The 17,661-nt window shown below is 38.8% G+C and overlaps 1 protein-coding gene across 7 annotated transcripts in view; it reads left to right on the top strand.

The window, feature by feature from the left end:
• Positions 1-17,404, top strand: part of LOC144373393 (uncharacterized) — a 59,334-nt gene extending 41,930 nt beyond the window's left edge. For all 7 annotated transcript variants that reach the window (XM_078036484.1, XM_078036486.1, XM_078036485.1 and 4 more), the window contains 7 exons: positions 5,955-6,192; positions 7,875-7,906; positions 8,387-8,491; positions 10,897-11,134; positions 12,819-12,850; positions 13,334-13,438; positions 17,241-17,404. In XM_078036484.1, the coding sequence (XP_077892610.1) occupies positions 5,955-6,192; positions 7,875-7,906; positions 8,387-8,491; positions 10,897-11,134; positions 12,819-12,850; positions 13,334-13,420 (732 nt within the window). In that variant the 3' untranslated portion in view covers positions 13,421-13,438; positions 17,241-17,404. The remainder of the gene's footprint in view (positions 1-5,954; positions 6,193-7,874; positions 7,907-8,386; positions 8,492-10,896; positions 11,135-12,818; positions 12,851-13,333; positions 13,439-17,240) is intronic.
• The last annotated feature ends 257 nt before the right edge of the window (positions 17,405-17,661 follow it).

Raw genomic sequence — 17,661 nt, 5'->3', positions numbered from 1 at the left:
TTTACTACTCAGTTCTTACAAATTTACTATCATTCCTTAAACATTTTCTATACTTTATGTACAATCAATATTTTCTACACATGATATATATCTAATCAAATATTCTTTCTCAAAGTTTAAAGATTCTGTAATTTTTTAATGCTCTGCTATTAGTTTATTTCTTCTGGTACTAGGGATTGAACCCACAGGTGCTTTACCACCAAAGCTGCATCCCTAATCCTTGCTCTATTTTGTTTTGAGATAGGGTGTCACTAAATTGTTGAGGGCCTTGCTAAGTTGTTGAGGCTGGCCTTGAACTTGTGATCCTCCAGCCTCAAAATCCCAATTCCCTGGGGTTACAGGTGTGTGCCACTGTACCTGGTGGTATACTCATTTCTTATGTGCTGTGAACACCTTAAAGGAAGCAGAACCTCATAGAGGACATTGATTCGAGTTGCTTTTTTGGACATATTCCAGAGCTGTTCTGATGTGGAATCATCTTTCCTTTGGCAGAGGAGAGTGTTGAAGATGAAAGTCTTCATGTGTAGGCCATTGGAGACTTGGGGTGGATAGAGGTGCTGCTGGACCACTTTCTACTATAACAGAGTATTTTCTACCTAAAGCTCATGAAGTTGGGGTGAAACTCAACCTGTTCTGAAAGGAGGAGTGGTCGAGGCTGATGGATGGACTCAGGGGAAAGAGAAAGTAGAATAAGGGAGAGGAGAAGCCAGTCAGAGTCCTGGGAAGGACATGATCTTTGAGCTTGGCCTTTCCTGCTTTGTGTACTGAAGGTCTTCAGCTCAGATTTTCTTGGAAAATCTGATTTTTGACTAGGGAAATATGTCTGGGCATCCCCTGCTGCCACTGGTCTCCCAGATAGTGAAACTCAATGAAGGTAGATTTTTAGAAAAATCGAGTGGTAAGACAGTCAAGTGGGAGTGGGGTGGTGACATGATCTTTGGATCAGTTGAGCAGAACACCAGGAGACAGACCTTAAAAGGTACCTGGAAGGATGAGGTGAGAGGACAGGTGAGGCCAATGGAGACAGAGCAAGGATCCTGCAAAGGGAAGCACTAGGGGTTGAGAGCCCTGAGAAGGCAGGAGAGGTGGGTGCTCGGTCAGCACTGTCTGGGGACAGCTGCTCACAAGTGGGTCAAGGGAGGTCACGCTTCCTGGGAGCTTGGGAAGACAGGAGGCCCTGGGTCACTCTAGGGCACTCCTGTACCTAGAGCCTGGCCACAGGCCCAGGTTGAGCCCTGGATTGACTGACCAACTTAGCAAGTGTCCCTGGGAGATGGCCGTACCCAGTCCTGCTGATTCTGAGCTCCTCTTCCCTTCCTCATCTCCCTCCAGTATGACAAGGCATTCAATGTGGGCTGCCCAACAAACTGTTACATCGCACTCTGTGCACCCTTGGGACCTAAGTTGGTAAACCAAGGGCTCAAGTGGTGGACCCTGGGGCTGGTGGGGGGAGTGAAGCTTGGTCTAGTTCCCTGGTCCCTGTCCTCAGCTCCCAGCCTTAACACTCCTGTTCCTTTCCTTTGGGGTTTTCTCCAGGGCACTCTGGGAGTTTCTGGGAATTTCACTCTTCCTTGGTGTTGTAGGTTCTTGCCCCAAGAAATGTGCTTGAGGGGAATGGCAGCCTGGATAAGGCTCCTGGGCTCTGTGCTTTCCCAGCTGAGGGTGAGAGTGGTCAGGGAGTCCAGGCCAAGGTGGGTAGTGACTCCTTGCATTTGGCCTGTTGCTTCCCAGGTACATGTCCGAGGCGGTCTGCATTCAGGTGGACCAGGGGACCAACTGGGGGCCAAAAGAACACCTTAAAGACCTCCTTTGGCCCAGGTGCACCACTCAGGCCCCCCCAAGGAGTGACAAGGCTGCACCTGTACAGAAGGAAAGGAGTATCGGGTGTGCTTTGAATCATGAGGATCTGTGGTTGCACATGTGTTGGGGGAAGCCCCGGATGTAGGGCTGGCCCTGAAGCTGAAGCACTTGGAGCATAAGGAGTGGGATTATGGACCTGGAGGGTGCAGGGTCCAGGTCACAGGGCTTCAGAGCACACCCAGGTGTCCCTGGATAGAGAAAGAGAAAAGACTGAAACACACTTTATGGTTGGCTTGGTGCCAGTCCTTACTTTTTTGGTCCCCAGTTTCCTCATCTATTAATGAGGACTGAGACTAATCTAGTAGTTTATGTTTTAAAGAAAATTCTGTTTCTTTTATATGTGTTTGTGTATGTGTGGTGTATGTGTGCATGTGTGTATGTATGTACATGTATAAATATCAGTTGTAGATGGACACATATATTTATTTTATTTGTTTATTTTTATGTGATGCCATGGATTGAACCTAGTTCCTCATGCATGCGAGGCAAGCACTCTACCCCAGAGCCACAACCCCAGCACTCCAGATTCTTTATTTATGGAAATTTTTGACATACAATGTGAAACATTTGTGTGGAGCATTAGGTGTACAGTGGGGTGGGTAACCCACAGTGTCCCCCATGGTCTCTTGCAGTAATGTGGTGCCAGCCCTCTCCCTTGTCTTGACTCTTGGCACCAAGGGACTTGACTGTGAGTTGTGGGGTGGAGGGTAGGGAGATCCCCCATGTACTGACTCTGTGTTTACCTTCTGATCAGCCCAGTGGTGCATTGGGAGGCTTCCAAGGGAGGCTTGGCCTCCTATTCTCCCTTCACACCCAGCAATGCCAGGACAAGCACCAGAAGTTCATCTCCTGAGCCCCATGTGGGGGTCTCTTGTTCCTGAGCCCTCACTCCCCTGTTGAGAGTGCCAAGAACCCCATGTCTGTTATATACACATGTTTGGTGCTGCTTCCTATGGCAGCTGTGCCTATGTGTCCTAGGTTCAGGGAAGTGTGGGTGGAGGCTCTGAGGGGCTGGGACAGAGCCCTCCTGGAAGGGAAGATCCTTGCTCTCTGGAGACTCAAGCTCATGAACCAACACTGCCTGACTCTTGGCCGGAAAGGATTCCATATAATAGGAAGGGAACTTGTTTATTATGAGTCCTAATAGGCTATTAGATTAGTCAGAAATTACAAAGTTTCAGTTAAACATGAGTAAGTTTTGGAGATATAATGGTCAATAAGGTTGTTCCAGTTAATTTACTGCACACTTGAAAAGTGATAATACAGTTGGGCACAGGAGTGCCCATCTATAAGCTCAGCTACTCAAGAAACTGAGGCAGGAGGATCACAAGTCAAGGATCAGTAACTTAAAGAGAATTGTGTTCTTTATCAAAAAAAAAGTTTTGGGGATGTAGGTCAATGGTAACACACCCCTGAATTCAATCCTCAGATGTGGAAAAGGAAAGAAAAATTGACCATCAGTTTTGTGGGTTTTCTGTTTGTTTGAGGTGAAGTTCCCAGTATGTTGGCCAGGCCAGTCTTGAACTTCTGAGTTCAAGCAAACCTCCTATGTAAGTGTGCTGAGTCCTGGAAGGCAGGTGTGTACCACTGGACTGGCTAGAAAAGGGATTGTAAACTGGGTTTGGTGGCACATGACTAATTCCAGCAACTCAGGAACTCAGGCAGCTTTAGGCCAGCCTCTGCAATTAGCAAGACTGTATCTCAAAATAAGAACAGCTAGGGATAAAGCCAAGTGGTAGGATGTCCTTAGGCTCAACCCCCCAGTGCTGGGGGAAAGTGTACAAACACATACACACACGCGCGCGCGCGCGCGCGCACACACACACACACACATATATATATATATATATATATATATATATATATATATATATATTTCATTATATAGGAGGATTAGGAGATTTTAGATTTCTGCTTTGGGGCTAGTATGAATAAGCATGAAAACTCATGTCCTTGAGCATGCTAGGCAAGAGCTCTACCATTGAGCCACACCAGAGACCTTACATTTAAATTTGGGTTATTTTCTCACTGTTAGTTATTAGAGTACCCCACTTTTATCTCTTTTTTTTTTTTCCATTTTTTTGTGGTATGAGGTGGGGCTTCCTCTGATGCTCAGACTGGTCTCAAATTTGTAGGATGCAGTGACTCTCCTGCTCCTGATTTCTGAGCAGGGGGGATTACAGGTGCATGCCACCACACTTGGCTGTACAATCTCATATTGATAAGACATTTTACATGGGATAGGAATCCCAGAATAAAAAAGAGCAATTTAAGATGACTGGGCATAGTGATGTCTGCCCATCATCCCAGTAGCTCAGGAGGCTTAGGGAGAAGGATCATAAGTTAGAGACCAGCCTGGGCAGTTTTAGCAAGACCCTATCTCAAAGTAAAAAGGGCTGGGAATGTAGCTCAGTGGTATAATGCTCCTGGCTTCAATACCTAGTACTTCCAAAAGCAAATTAAAGAATAAAAACATTATGGCTGGGGATGTGGCTCACTGTTACAGTGCTTGCCCAGCAGGCATGAAGCCCTGGGTTAGAGCATTAGTACTACATAAAAATAAATAAAATAAAGGTATTGTGTCCATCTACAACTAATATTTTTATTAAAAATAAACATGAAAGCTTGGCTTTTTGGCACATGCCTGTATTTCCAGCTACTCTGCAGACTGATACAAAAAGATAACTTGAGTCCATGAGTTTGAGATAAGCCTGGGGAAAATGGTGAGACCGTAAATCCCGAATAATAATAGTAATAATAATCATCATAATAATAACTTGTGTAGCCAAGCACGTTGGTTGGTTCACCCTTGTAATCCCAGAGGCTCCAGGTAGTGGTAGGATGATCACAGGTTTGATGCAGGTGTCTTAACAAGACTCTTGTCCCAAATTTGCAAAAGGGTAGAGGGACTGGGGATGAAGCTCAGTGTTAAAACACCCCTGGATGCAGTCCCCAGTCCAGCAGATGGGGGAGGAAAAAAGCCAATTTGACTCCATAACATTAAGAACTTGGGACTACAGGTAATTTGTGGTAATGTTTAGCAGGTGCTTACCAGCTTGATGCCCTGGGTTTAATCCCAAATACCAAACAGCAAAAAAAAAAAAAAAAAAATTAAAAATCCTTTATGTGTATATCCCAAATCACAAATGAATATCGTACTTTTTCACATACATACATTTTGACTCAGAAATGGAATGTTTAGCATGTGTGTCTCTGGGGAACCAGAGAACAGCACATATTATGGTTTTGTCCCATTATTTAGCTAGCAAAATGTATTCAAAATCAACTCAAATATCATTAGTAGTAAATTGGTTAAAAATATGGCATGACCATGTAATGTACTACAAGATTATTTGAAATGAATTTAGGGGAAAAATTTTGTAATGTTTTCCTGGGTTCAGTAGGGCATGATTGTAATCCCAGCAGCTTGTGAGACTGATTTAGGAGGTTTGCAAGTTCAAAGCCAGACTCAGCAACTAAGCGAGGAACTAAGCAATTTACTGAGACCCTGTCTCAAAAAATAAAAAGGCTGAAGGTATGGCTGAGTGGTTGAGTGCCCCTGAATTCAATCCCTGGTACTCCTCCTCCTCCCCACCAAAAAAGATCTGAAACAGTAATCACTGTATAAAGTGGGTTCTTGGTTTCAAATCCCTACATTTGTATTCCCTGAATTGCTGAGGTTGGAATGGACATGCCGTCCTAGGTTCTCTGTTTAAGCCTAGGGAAGAACCAGATATAAGAAAGGATCCTTCTTTCTGTCTGCTGTCTCCTGACTTTTGCTCATGGCTTAAGCCTTTTCAATTAGGAGCTACTCTGGTGCGTGATGAACAAGGGGAAATACAGGTTTGACAGTTCTGTCCCTCTCCCCAAACAAACCCAGCACTCCATTCCCATTCCTCTGTTTGGACCTTTCCTGTTGATTTGCAAAATAAGTATGGAAAAGTAGAGTTTTAGAAAAGGAGACCATTTAGAATTTAGTCAAATCTAAAATTATGTGTATGGGTTTGTTTTATGTATGTTGATATTTGTGTCTGAAAATTGATGGTATTAGAGCAATTCAAACCACAACTCATGTCTGAATTTCCCTTTGTTAGGGCATGCCAGAGCAGGGGGCTCAGTTGCCACAAACCTTCAGGGTCCTCAAAGGAAAGCCAACGGAGCATCCTCTAGCTGTGCGGGGTGTCAACAAGTATTATAACGCCAGCACCTTGAAGAAGAAAAATCTCAGATTTCCGTCTACTGGTGAGACCTCAGACAGTGGTAAAAGACTGAATCCCATGGAAACTTGTGAAGCACTGATAGATAAAAAGATCATTTCTGGAAAAATAAAAGGTAAACTGTATTGTTCCTACTTTCTCCTACATAGATACTGCTTTTTGTCAACTCTCGGGAAGGCTCTTGAACATCATCTGGAGATTGAGGATTTCATTGATCTCATAATTTTGTTACAAATGGAATTGGATCTGTTACATTTTTCTCCATATTTCTTATACATTATAATTCAACATGATAGTGGGATTCACAATTGTTCCATGTTGTTACATTTACTTGGGGTTTTCTTTTCCTCCTCATGGGTTTAAATGATTTTTAGTTGAGAAAGAAAAATTGTGGATTTCTAGACATGTTTATGGTTTATGCTAGAGATATGTTTTTTGTCATTGGCCTAGAAGGAATTCTTGTTTATAAATGCATAGACCTTGAAATAAAATCATTTTCTATTCAAAAATTACATTCAAATACATAAAAATAAATACCTTACCTCAAAGAAGTATTTATTCCTCAGAAATAGAATCTAAGTGGGTAAGAGTTGAAGTATACTGGATTTTTAAAAACAGTTTGTGTAAGGCAGCATTGGAATGAAGTCCACATGGTGCAGTTGGTTGACTGATCCCTGGTATGTCTTTGGAGATTTATTTAGACTCTCCTTCCCCATGCTGGTTCTCCTGCTTTCACTTCTTTGCACTATACATTAAAAGATGCAAAATCATTTCTCCAATTTCTCTCTGGGTAGATTTTGCCCATAACAACCCCAAGATTCATAATTTTTATTTAATATGTTTTCCATCTCTAAAGTCATATATATATTTTTAAAAAATAATCTAAGTATGCAAAAATCATATGTGGTTGGATTAATTATGTTTAATGTGTTTACATCATCACAGAGATAAAGGCTATGTTTAAAAAAGAAGTAGACTTCTTTTCAAGTAATACTGATCTTGACTTTTTCTATAAAAAACTTACCTGGTATCCTTAGGAAAACATCTTACTTTTACCTGGAACTTCTGTGTCAACTAGTAAGTTGCATTTTACAAAGAAACAAACCATGTCAAATATAATTCTTTTCCCAGTTGCCATGTTTGGTGGCTTTATATCCCCTTGCTCCTTCGTACTCAAGAATATTTATCATATCACGTTTACTGCTTAAGAAAGTATCTTAAACAAGAAATGTTTTATTTTAATACAACTTGGGTGGGTATGGTTTTCATTACACTTTGGTGGGGGCAGGGTACCGGGGATTGAACCCAGGGGCACTCAATCCCTGAACCACATCCCCAGCTCTATTTTGTATCTTATGTAGAGGCAGGGTCACATTGAGTTTCTAAGCACCTAGCTAAATTGCTGAGGCTGGCTTGGAACACAAGATCCTCCTGTCTCTGCCTCTTGAGCCCCTTGGATTATAGACTTGGAATTACCAGGCCAGGACTCATTACATTTTAATAACTTGATTGAAGTATAATTTACATACCATGAAATCCAGTTATTTGAATGATCAACTCAGGTTTTTCAAAATGTGTTTTTAAGGTTTCATTAAGATTAAAGAGTTAGTAGCTGAGTCTTATATAAATTTTATTTTTAAGTTACTATTACTATCATATTTCTAGATAAGTAATTCTGCTTAAAATGAAATTGGTTTTAACACATTTCACATGCTCCTTTTTTATATTATTTTTCTTTTTGTCATAGAAATGGTTTCTGTGGTAAATTGTTAACATTCCTTTCTCTTTCATTTTCAGAGAAGGATTGCTTCCCTTCTGGAACACCTGCAGTAAGTTGATGATGTATTTCTTATAGTTCTTGCTCTGATTAAGGTTACCAAAAGAAATCTGTTTTTCATTTTTTTAAATTTCTAAAATAAAAGGTAGGGCTGGGGTTGTGGCTTAGTAGTGTGCTTGCCTGGCATGCATGAGGCACTGGGTTCGATTCTCAGCACCACATACAAATAAATAAAATAAAGGTTCATCAACAACTTTATAAAAATGTTTAAAAAAATAAAATGAAGTAAAGAAATATTTAATGTTTCTAAATAGCACTCAAGAATATTTATCATATATGCTTATTTACTTTTCCATATTTCAGAAAATCATCTTTATTTTTTAATTGAAAATATTGTAACCAGTGAGGTTTAGTCATTTAAAAATTAGCTATGGAAAAAATAACTTCTTAAAGTTTGTTTAATAAAAGGAGACCTGGTCACATGTTAATCTTTGTCTTTTCCTGGCTTGTCTTCCTTTGCTCCTGAACACAGCTGAACACCAAGGTGCCAGATACATTAACAATAATAATGGAGGAAAATGATGGTGATGGAGAGGTGCGGCCTTTCACTGCCCCAGGACATGGCCACACAAGACCAGTGAGTGACTAATGACCTAGTGTGCACATCTGTGTTCGAAAAACAGCTGTTTGCATTTGACTTTCAGGGATAATTTCAAAAAGCTTCAAGTTTAAAATATTTTACTCTGAGAAGATTAATTTAATATTAAAGTTTTTGCCTAAAGAATAATCATCAAAAACCATTTTTTTGAAAAATAAAAATCGATGGCTTCTTTAAAAGTTAGAATACTTAACTCACTGCTTTTTTCTTTCCATGTTTTGTCCCGTTTTCCAGAGAGATCATCTGTTGCTCTGTTTTTTCTGTGTTTCATATTGTGGGTAACTCTTCTACCTAAAACGTAGATCTTTCGTCTTCCCCAGATTATGTACTCTATTTCTCATTTTGACATTTCTCTCAAAGCCTTGATGGCATTTTAAAGACAGTTGAGAGTTAAATTCCTCACCTGATGAGGGAGAATTTCAGTAATAATGAGCTCAGATGGAGCCAGGGAGAGAAATAGTAAGAGGGCTGGACTGTGATGTGGTGGCTCTGAGGACTGCCATTGGATTCCCATCTCATGACAGAAGGCTGTGTTTTCTATATTCCTTACAACTGGCTCTTTGAAGTGAAAGGGAAGGTAGGCAATATATTTGTATAAAATGTTTTGAGACTGGATTAATGATAGATTATTGTAGTGGAAACTACCACAGTGAAACATAAAGATACAATTGAAAACAACTTTTAAATGCAATAGCATCAGTGAGCTGTGAGACAGTTTCAAGGGTTTTCATGATGTGTAATGAAGTTCTGATAGAAAAAAACAACCCAAAAGTCTATCTCCCAAAAGCTATTAACAGCTTCGTCAAATAAAGTAAAGTCAAAAGCACCTCTACCAACCTGAATAAGTAAATGTCTTGTCTCTTATAAAAGTATCTTTAAAAGATAAAACCATTTAACTAAAAATAATAACAGTGAAGGCAGGAGATATGCTTGTAAAATGACAATTAGAGCTTCCAGGCCAAGAACAACAACCCTAAGATTATTGTCCTGTGTGACATGGGGTGTCACATGATGGTGGAGTGTGATCATTCAAAGATGCAAACATTCAAAAATAAGAGGGAGCGTTACCTAATCACTAAGCACCTTAAGGCCTTGGTTTAATCCCAACCACCAAACAACAAAAAAGAAAAAATAAAAAAAATGTGTTTAAAAATCCTTTCATGTGGGGGCTGGGGATGTGGCTCAAGCAGTAGCGTGCTCGCCTGGCATGCGTGAGGCCCGGGTTCGATCCTCAGCACCACATACCAACAAAGATGTTGTGTCCGCCGAGAACTAAAAAATAAATATTTAAAATTCTCTCTCTCTCTCTCTCTCTCTCTCTCTCTCTCTCTCTCTTTCTCTCTCTTTCTCTCTCTCTCTCTCCTCTCTCTCTCTCCTCTCTCACTCTCACTTTAAAAAAAAATCCCTTCATGTATCTATTGCAAATCACAAATGAATATGTTACTTTCACCTACATACCTTTTGACCTAGAAATGTAATTTTTAGCATGTGTGTCCTAGGGAAACCATGGAACAGCATAGACTATGGTTTGTGTCCCATTATTTTGATAGCAAAATGTAGCAAAAAGTCAACTCAAATATCATTAGTAGTAAATTAATTAAAAATATGGCATGACCATTTAATGTACTACTAGATTATTTCAAATGAATTTAAGGGAAACAAAAAAGATGTAATGTATTGCTGGGTTCAGTGGAGCATGACTGTAATCGCAGAAGCTAGTGAGGCTGATTTAGGAGGTTTGCAAGTTCAAAGCCAGACTCAGCAACTAAGCCAGGAACTAAGCAATTTAGTGGGACCCTGTCTCAAAAAATAAAAAGGCTGAGGGTATGGCTGAGTGGTTGAGTGCCCCTGAATTCAATCCCTGGTACTCCTCCTCCTCCCACCTAAAAAGATCTGAAACACTAAAAACTGTATAAAGTGGGTTCTTGGTTTCAAATCCCTACATTTGTATTCCCTGAATTGCTGAAGTTGGAATGGGCTGCCTCCCTGTGTTCTCTATCTGTGTAAAGCTAGAGCAGAACCAGACATAACCAAGCATCCTTCTTCCTGTTTTCTGTCCCCTGACTTGTACTCTTGGCTTAAGGCTTTTCAATTAGGAGCTACTCTGGTGGGTGATGAACAGGGGAAATACAGGTTTGACAGTTCTGTCCCTCTCCCCAAACAAACCCAGCACTCCATTCCCATTCCTCTGTTTGGACCTTTCCTGTTGATTTGCAAAATAAATATGGAAAAGTAGAGTTTTAGAAAAGGAAACCATTTAGAATTTAGTCAAATCTAAAATTATGTGTATGGGTTTGTTTTATGTATGTTGATATTTATGTCTGAAAATTGATGGTATTAGAGCAATTCAAACCACAACTCATGTCTCAATTTCTCTTTGTTAGGGCATGCCAGAGCAGGGGGCTCAGTTGCCACAAACCTTCAGGGTCCTCAAAGGAAAGCCAACGGAGCATCCTCTAGCTGTGCGGGGTGTCAACAAGTATTATAACGCCAGCACCTTGAAGAAGAAAAATCTCAGATTTCCGTCTACTGGTGAGACCTCAGACAGTGGTAAAAGACTGAATCCCATGGAAACTTGTGAAGCACTGATAGATAAAAAGATCATTTCTGGAAAAATAAAAGGTAAACTGTATTGTTCCTACTTTCTCCTACATAGATACTGCTTTTTGTCAACTCTCGGAAAGGCTCTTGAACATCATCTGGAAATTGAGGATTTCATTGATCTCATAATTTTGTTACAAATGGAATTGGATCTGTTACATTTTTCTCCATATTTCTTATACATTATAATTCAACATGATAGTGGGATTCACAATTGTTCCATGTTGTTACATTTACTTGGGGTTTTCTTTTCCTCCTCATGGGTTTAAATGATTTTTAGTTGAGAAAGAAAAATTGTGGATTTCTAGACATGTTTATGGTTTATGCTAGAGATATGTTTTTTGTCATTGGCCTAGAAGGAATTCTTGTTTATAAATGCATAGACCTTGAAATAAAATCATTTTCTATTCAAAAATTACATTCAAATACATAAAATAAATACCTTACCTCAAAGAAATACTTATTCCTCAGAAATAGAATCTAAGTGGGTAAGAGTTGAAGTATACTGGATTTTTAAAAACAGTTTGTGTAAGGCCGCATCAGAATGAAGTCTACGTGGTGCAGTTGGTTGACTGATCCCTGGAATATCTTTGGAGATTTATTTAGACTCTCCTTCTCCACGCTGGTTCTCCTGCTTTCACTTCTTTGTACTATACATTAAAAGATGCAAAATCATTTCTCCAATTTCTCTCTGGGTAGATTTTGCCCATAACAACCCCAAGATTCATAATTTTTATTTAATATGTTTTCCGCCTCTAAAGTCATATATATATAGTTTTAAAAAATAATCTTAAGTATGCAAAAATCAAATGTGGTTGGATTAATTGTATTTAATATGTTTACATCATCACAGAGATAAAGGCTATGTTTAAAAAAGAAGTAGACTTCTTTTCAAGTAATACTGATCTTGACTTTTTCTATTAAAAACTTACCTGGTATCCTTAGGAAAACATCTTACTTTTACCTGGAACTTCTGTGTCAACTAGTAAGTTGCATTTTACAAAGAAACAAACCATGTCAAATATAATTCTTTTCCCAGTTGCCATGTTTGGTGGCTTTATATCCCTTGCTCCTTCGTACTCAAGAATATTTATCAAATCACGTTTACTGCTTAAGAAAGTATCTTAAACAAGAAATGTTTTATTTTAATACAACTTGGGTGGGTATGGTTTTCATTACACTTTGGTGGGGGCAGGGTACCAGGGATTGAACCCAGGGGCACTCAATCCCTGAACCACATCCCCAGCTCTATTTTGTATCTTATGTAGAGGCAGGGTCACATTGAGTTTCTAAGCACCTAGCTAAATTGCTGAGGCTGGCTTGGAACACAAGATCCTCCTGTCTCTGCCTCTTGAGCCCCTTGGATTATAGGCATGGAATTACCAGGCCAGGACTCCATTACATTTTAATAACTTGATTGAAGTATAATTTACATTCCATGAAATCCAGTCATTTGAATGATCAATTCAGGTTTTTCAAAATGTGTTTTTAAGGTTTCATTAAGATTAAAGAGTTAGTAGCTGAGTCTTATATAAATTTTATTTTTAAGTTACTATTACTATCATATTTCTAGAGAAGTAATTCTGCTTAAAATGAAATCGGTTTTAACACATTTCACATGCTCCTTTTTTATATTATTTTTCTTTTTGTCATAGAAACGTTTTCTGTGGTAAGTTGTTAACATTCCTTTCTCTTTCATTTTCAGAGAAGGATTGCTTCCCTTCTGGAACACCTGCAGTAAGTTGATGATGTATTTCTTATAGTTCTTGCTTTAATTAAGGTTACCAAAAGAAACCTGTTTTTAATTTTTTTAAAATTTCTAAAATAAGAGGTTGGACTGAGGTTGTGGCTTAGTCGTAGTGTGCTTGCCTGGCATGCATGAGGCACTGGGTTCGATTCTCAGCACCACATACAAATAAATAAAATAAAGGTTCATCAACAACTTTAAAAAAATATTTAAAAAAATAAAATGAAGTAAAGAAATATTTAATGTTTCTAAATAGCACTCAAGAATATTTATCATATATGCTTATTTACTTTTCCATATTTCAGAAAATCATCTTTATTTTTTAATTGAATATATTGTAACCAGTGAGGTTTAGTCATTTAAAAATTAGCTATGGAAAAATAACTTCTTAAAGTTTGTTTAATAAAAGGAGACCTGGTCACATGTTAATCTTTGTCTTTTCCTGGCTTGTCTTCCTTTGCTCCTGAACACAGCTGAACACCAAGGTGCCGGAAACATTAGCAATAGTAATGGAGGAAGATGATGGTGATGGAGAGGTGCAGCCTTTCACTGTCCCATGACATGGCCATACAAGACAAGTGAGTGACTAATGACCCTGGTGTGCACATCTGTGCATGTGTGTTGAAAAAACTGCTGTTTGCATTTGACTTTCAGAGATAATTTCAAAAAGCTTCAAGTTTGAAATATTTTACTCTGAGAAGATTAATTTAAGATTAAATTAAAGTTTTCACCTAAAGAGTACTCATCAAAAACCACTTTTTTGAAAAATAAAAATCGATGGCTTCTTTAAAAGTTAGAATACTTAATCACTGCTTTTTTCTTTTTATGTTTTGTCCTCTTTTCCAGAGAGGTCATCTATTGCTCTGTTTTTTCTCTGTTTCATAATGTGGGTAACTCTTCTACCTAAAACGTAGATCTTTCCTCTTCCCCAGATTATGTACTCTATTTCTCATTTTGACATTTCTCTCAAAGCCTTGATGGCATTTGAAAGACATTTGAGAGTGAAATTCCTCCCCAGCTGAGGAGAATTTCAACAGTAATGAGCTCAGGTGGAGCCAGGGAGAGAAGTAGTAAGGGGGCTGGACTGTGATGTGGTGGCTCTGAGGACTGCCATTGGATTCCCATCTCATGACAGAAGGCTGTGTTTTCTATATTCCTTACAACTGGCTTTTTGAAGTGAAAGGGAGGGGTAGGCATTATATTTGTTAAAATATTTTGAGACTTGATTAATGATAGATTATTTTAGTGGAAACTACCACAGTGAAACATAAAGATAGAAATGAAAACTTTTAAATGCAATAGCATCAGTAAGCTGTGAGACAGTTTCAAGGGTTTTCATCATGTGTATTGAATTTCTGATAGAAAAAACTAGCCCAGAAATGTATGTCCCAAAAGCTAAATAATAGCTTCCTCAAATAAAGTAAAGTCAAAAGTACTTCTACCTACCTGAACAAATAATTGTCTGTCTGTTATAAAAGTATCTTTAAAAGATAAAACCATTTAAATAAAAATAGTAACAGTGGAGGCAGGAGGTATGCATAAGTAAAATGACAATAAGAGCATCTGGGCCAAGAACAACCACCCTAAGATTCTTGTTCTGTGTGACATGGTGTGTCATGTGATAGTCGAGTGTGATCATTGAAAGATGCAAACATTCAATAATAAGATGGAGTCTTAGCTAATCACTAAGGAAAGAAAGAATAAAAAAGTGAAAAATGAGAGATGGAGCAACAGGAATGCTCCTGCATTGCTAATGGGAGGCTCCACTCCAGAAGAGGGTTTTTTCAGTTTCCCACAAAATGAAACATGACCTTACCACATAACCCAGCAATGTATTTCTAGGTATTTACCCCCATGCATTGAGATGTGTCCACACATAAACCTGTGAAAAATTTTTATAGCATCTTTATTCATATTTGCTAAATCTGGAACAAGATGTGTTTCAAAAAGTGAATGTGAGGAGTGTGTGCAGTTCAGTGGTAGAGCACATGGCTAGCCTGCTGAGGCCCTGGATTCCATCCTCAGCACCACAATATAAACAAAAGAAATCCAATGTATGTGCTACATCCATACAGTAGAATAGTATTCATGGATTAAAACTGAGATATCATAACACCAAAAGGCATGAAAGAATTTTATCTTATCTCTTTATTTATAACAGGGAAATAACTTGGATAATTGACTACATGCCTATGGTGTGGGCATATTATTCTCTGAAAGATCTTTAAGAGCATAGTGCTTAGTGTTGCCCTTCCATCTAAAGGGGCTAGATGCTCTCCAATTCCAAGTGTAGCGTGTGGGCTAGAAGTGTTCAATCCATGGTAGGGTACTTGCCTAGCATGTAATTTAGGACATCTGAAGTATGAGGAGTTTTAAAAAATCATTGATTGCAGGGATTCAGGGGTGTGAAGAGGATGAGTAGTAGGTTTTTAGGGCAGTGAATTTATTTAGTATGATGTTATAATGGTAGATACACAGGACGATATTCATTTTTCAAATCCCATTGAATTATATAACCCAATAGAAAGAGTGAACTCTAATGTCAAGTGTTAGCTTTGGATTAATAGACGTAAGTTCGTATTTGTTCATTTGTGGTAGAGTGCTTGCCCGACATATACGAGTCCCCATGGTTCAAGCCCCAGCACCTCCAAAAATCAACAAAATTGTATTAATATATAGATATGTATCCACAATAGGTATCATTGTAGTAAGTATACTGCACTGTAATGCAAGATATCAATAAGAAAATGAGGGGCCAACATGGGAAAATTTCAGGATCCACATTTTAAGACCCAGTATGCATTTGGAAAAAGCATTTGCAAGGCTATCTAGTTGTCTTTTCAGTTTTGGAGAAGGTCAGCGGGATCCCTTAAGTGTCCTTCCTGTGTCAGAGGCAACTTAGCGAGGGTCCCTATTGTCTGCTCACTTTTAAACCTAAAATTTATACTAAGAAATCCATTAATTAGAAATAATTTCACTTCTAGAAACTTAAAGGTAATAATCAAAAATTAAAGAATACAAAGATTTTATAAAGGGGATTGGTTATTAACACCCATATTAAGGCACTATTCAATTTAGCCATTAGAATCATTTTATGGTCAGTTCTTAGGAATGATGTAACTGGCATATAGCTTTTGAAGGAAGAGAGTGTCAGTATATCCAAATCATTTTGAAATGTGACTTTTAAAAAGCTTGTGAAGTTTTAACAGGATAGTCCATGTTGATAGAAGGATTGTCATCATTTTTCTTAATACTTTTATGCATCCCAGGTTGATTTTGTTTTCTTTAAGCAAATGTATTGTATTTATACTTAACCCAGAAAAGATGAAGCTGCCAGGCCTTGGGGGCACACACCTGTAATCTCATCTTCTGGAGAGGCTCAGGCAGGAGGATCTCAAATTGGAGCCTGCCTGGGCCACTTAGAGATACCCTGTCTCCAAATAAAGTGAAAAGAGGGCTGGTGTATAGCTCAGTGGGAGAGCACTTATTTGCCTAGCATATTCCTGGGTTCAGTTCCTGCACCACCTCCTACAAAGAAAGGGCAGTGGTGGGGGGAGTTGGTGAAGAAAGAATTGAGGGAGGAAAGGAGGGAAGTTGAAGAAGGAGGAGAAGGAGGAGGAAGAAGAGGAGGAGGAGGAGAAGGAAGAGGAGGAGGAGAAACAATAAAGGAAGGGGAAGGCGGGAGGATACAAAATTCAAGCAGGAAGAGAGAATGATAATCTCATTTTACTCACTGTAGTATTTATAGTGATTTTCTTTGTAGAATGCAGAGGGGCTAGAGATGTTGTTCAGTGGTAGAGTGCTTTGCCAGCATGCACAAGGCCCTGAGTTTGGTTCTAACACCACACACACACACACACACATACACACACACACACACACACTCAAAATAGTTCCAGTAACTTGATAAATTATATTATAACTTGTTTAGCTACCTTATAAATGTCATAAATGCTATACTCAATGGTTGTACACCTGTGATCCCAGTGACTGGGGAGCCTAAAGAAGGAGGATCACAAGTTTAAGTCCAGCCTTAAGAAGTGGGGTAGACCCTATCTGAAAAATTTAAAAGAAGGTTTAGGGATGTAGTTCACTGGTAAAGCCACCATGGGTTCGATCAAATATCGTGTCCTTTTGATACTGACATAAGTGTATTAATGGTCTGTTTAACTGTTGACTTTCAGAATTTAGAACAATTAAAAACAACTGTTTTCCAAACAGCTTATAAAAGTTATGGTTGTGACTAAGAGAGGTTTGGGGCAGGTATTAAAATATGGGTTGTTTAAGTCAACTGTATTCATAAGTAGTCTTCAGGCCTTAGTTGAAAGTACATAAAATGTTTTGCTTCTAAATTATGCACTTTTTATTTTCTCTTTGCAGTACCCACTCCTGAACATGGTGAAATGGCTCACAAGTTAATGCCTCACATCTTGGGAGCCAAGGAGGTTCTCAAGAAAAAAACTATGAATGGCATCCTACTCTTTTAATTTTCTGGAAAGGAAAATGTTAAAAATTTTAATAATTAAAGGGTTCATTGTTTTAAAGGACTGGTAGCATTAAATTTGCCATTTTAGCCCTATTAAGTGGACAACTCAGAGGCATTAATTACACTCACAATATTGTACAACCTTCTGTTTCCAGCACACTTTTGTCCCTCCAAACAGAAGTTCTACCACCATGTAAGTAAGAACTCCCATTCCTCCTCCTCCACCCCTGGCTGCCATTATTCTTTTTTCTTTTCTTTTATTTGTTCTAATTAGTTATACATGGCAGTAGAAGGCACTTTCACACATCATACACA

Source organism: Ictidomys tridecemlineatus, unplaced genomic scaffold (genome assembly GCF_052094955.1).
Source record: "Ictidomys tridecemlineatus isolate mIctTri1 unplaced genomic scaffold, mIctTri1.hap1 Scaffold_382, whole genome shotgun sequence".
NCBI lineage: Eukaryota > Metazoa > Chordata > Mammalia > Rodentia > Sciuridae > Ictidomys > Ictidomys tridecemlineatus.
This window is presented reverse-complemented; position numbering and strand designations above follow the sequence as displayed.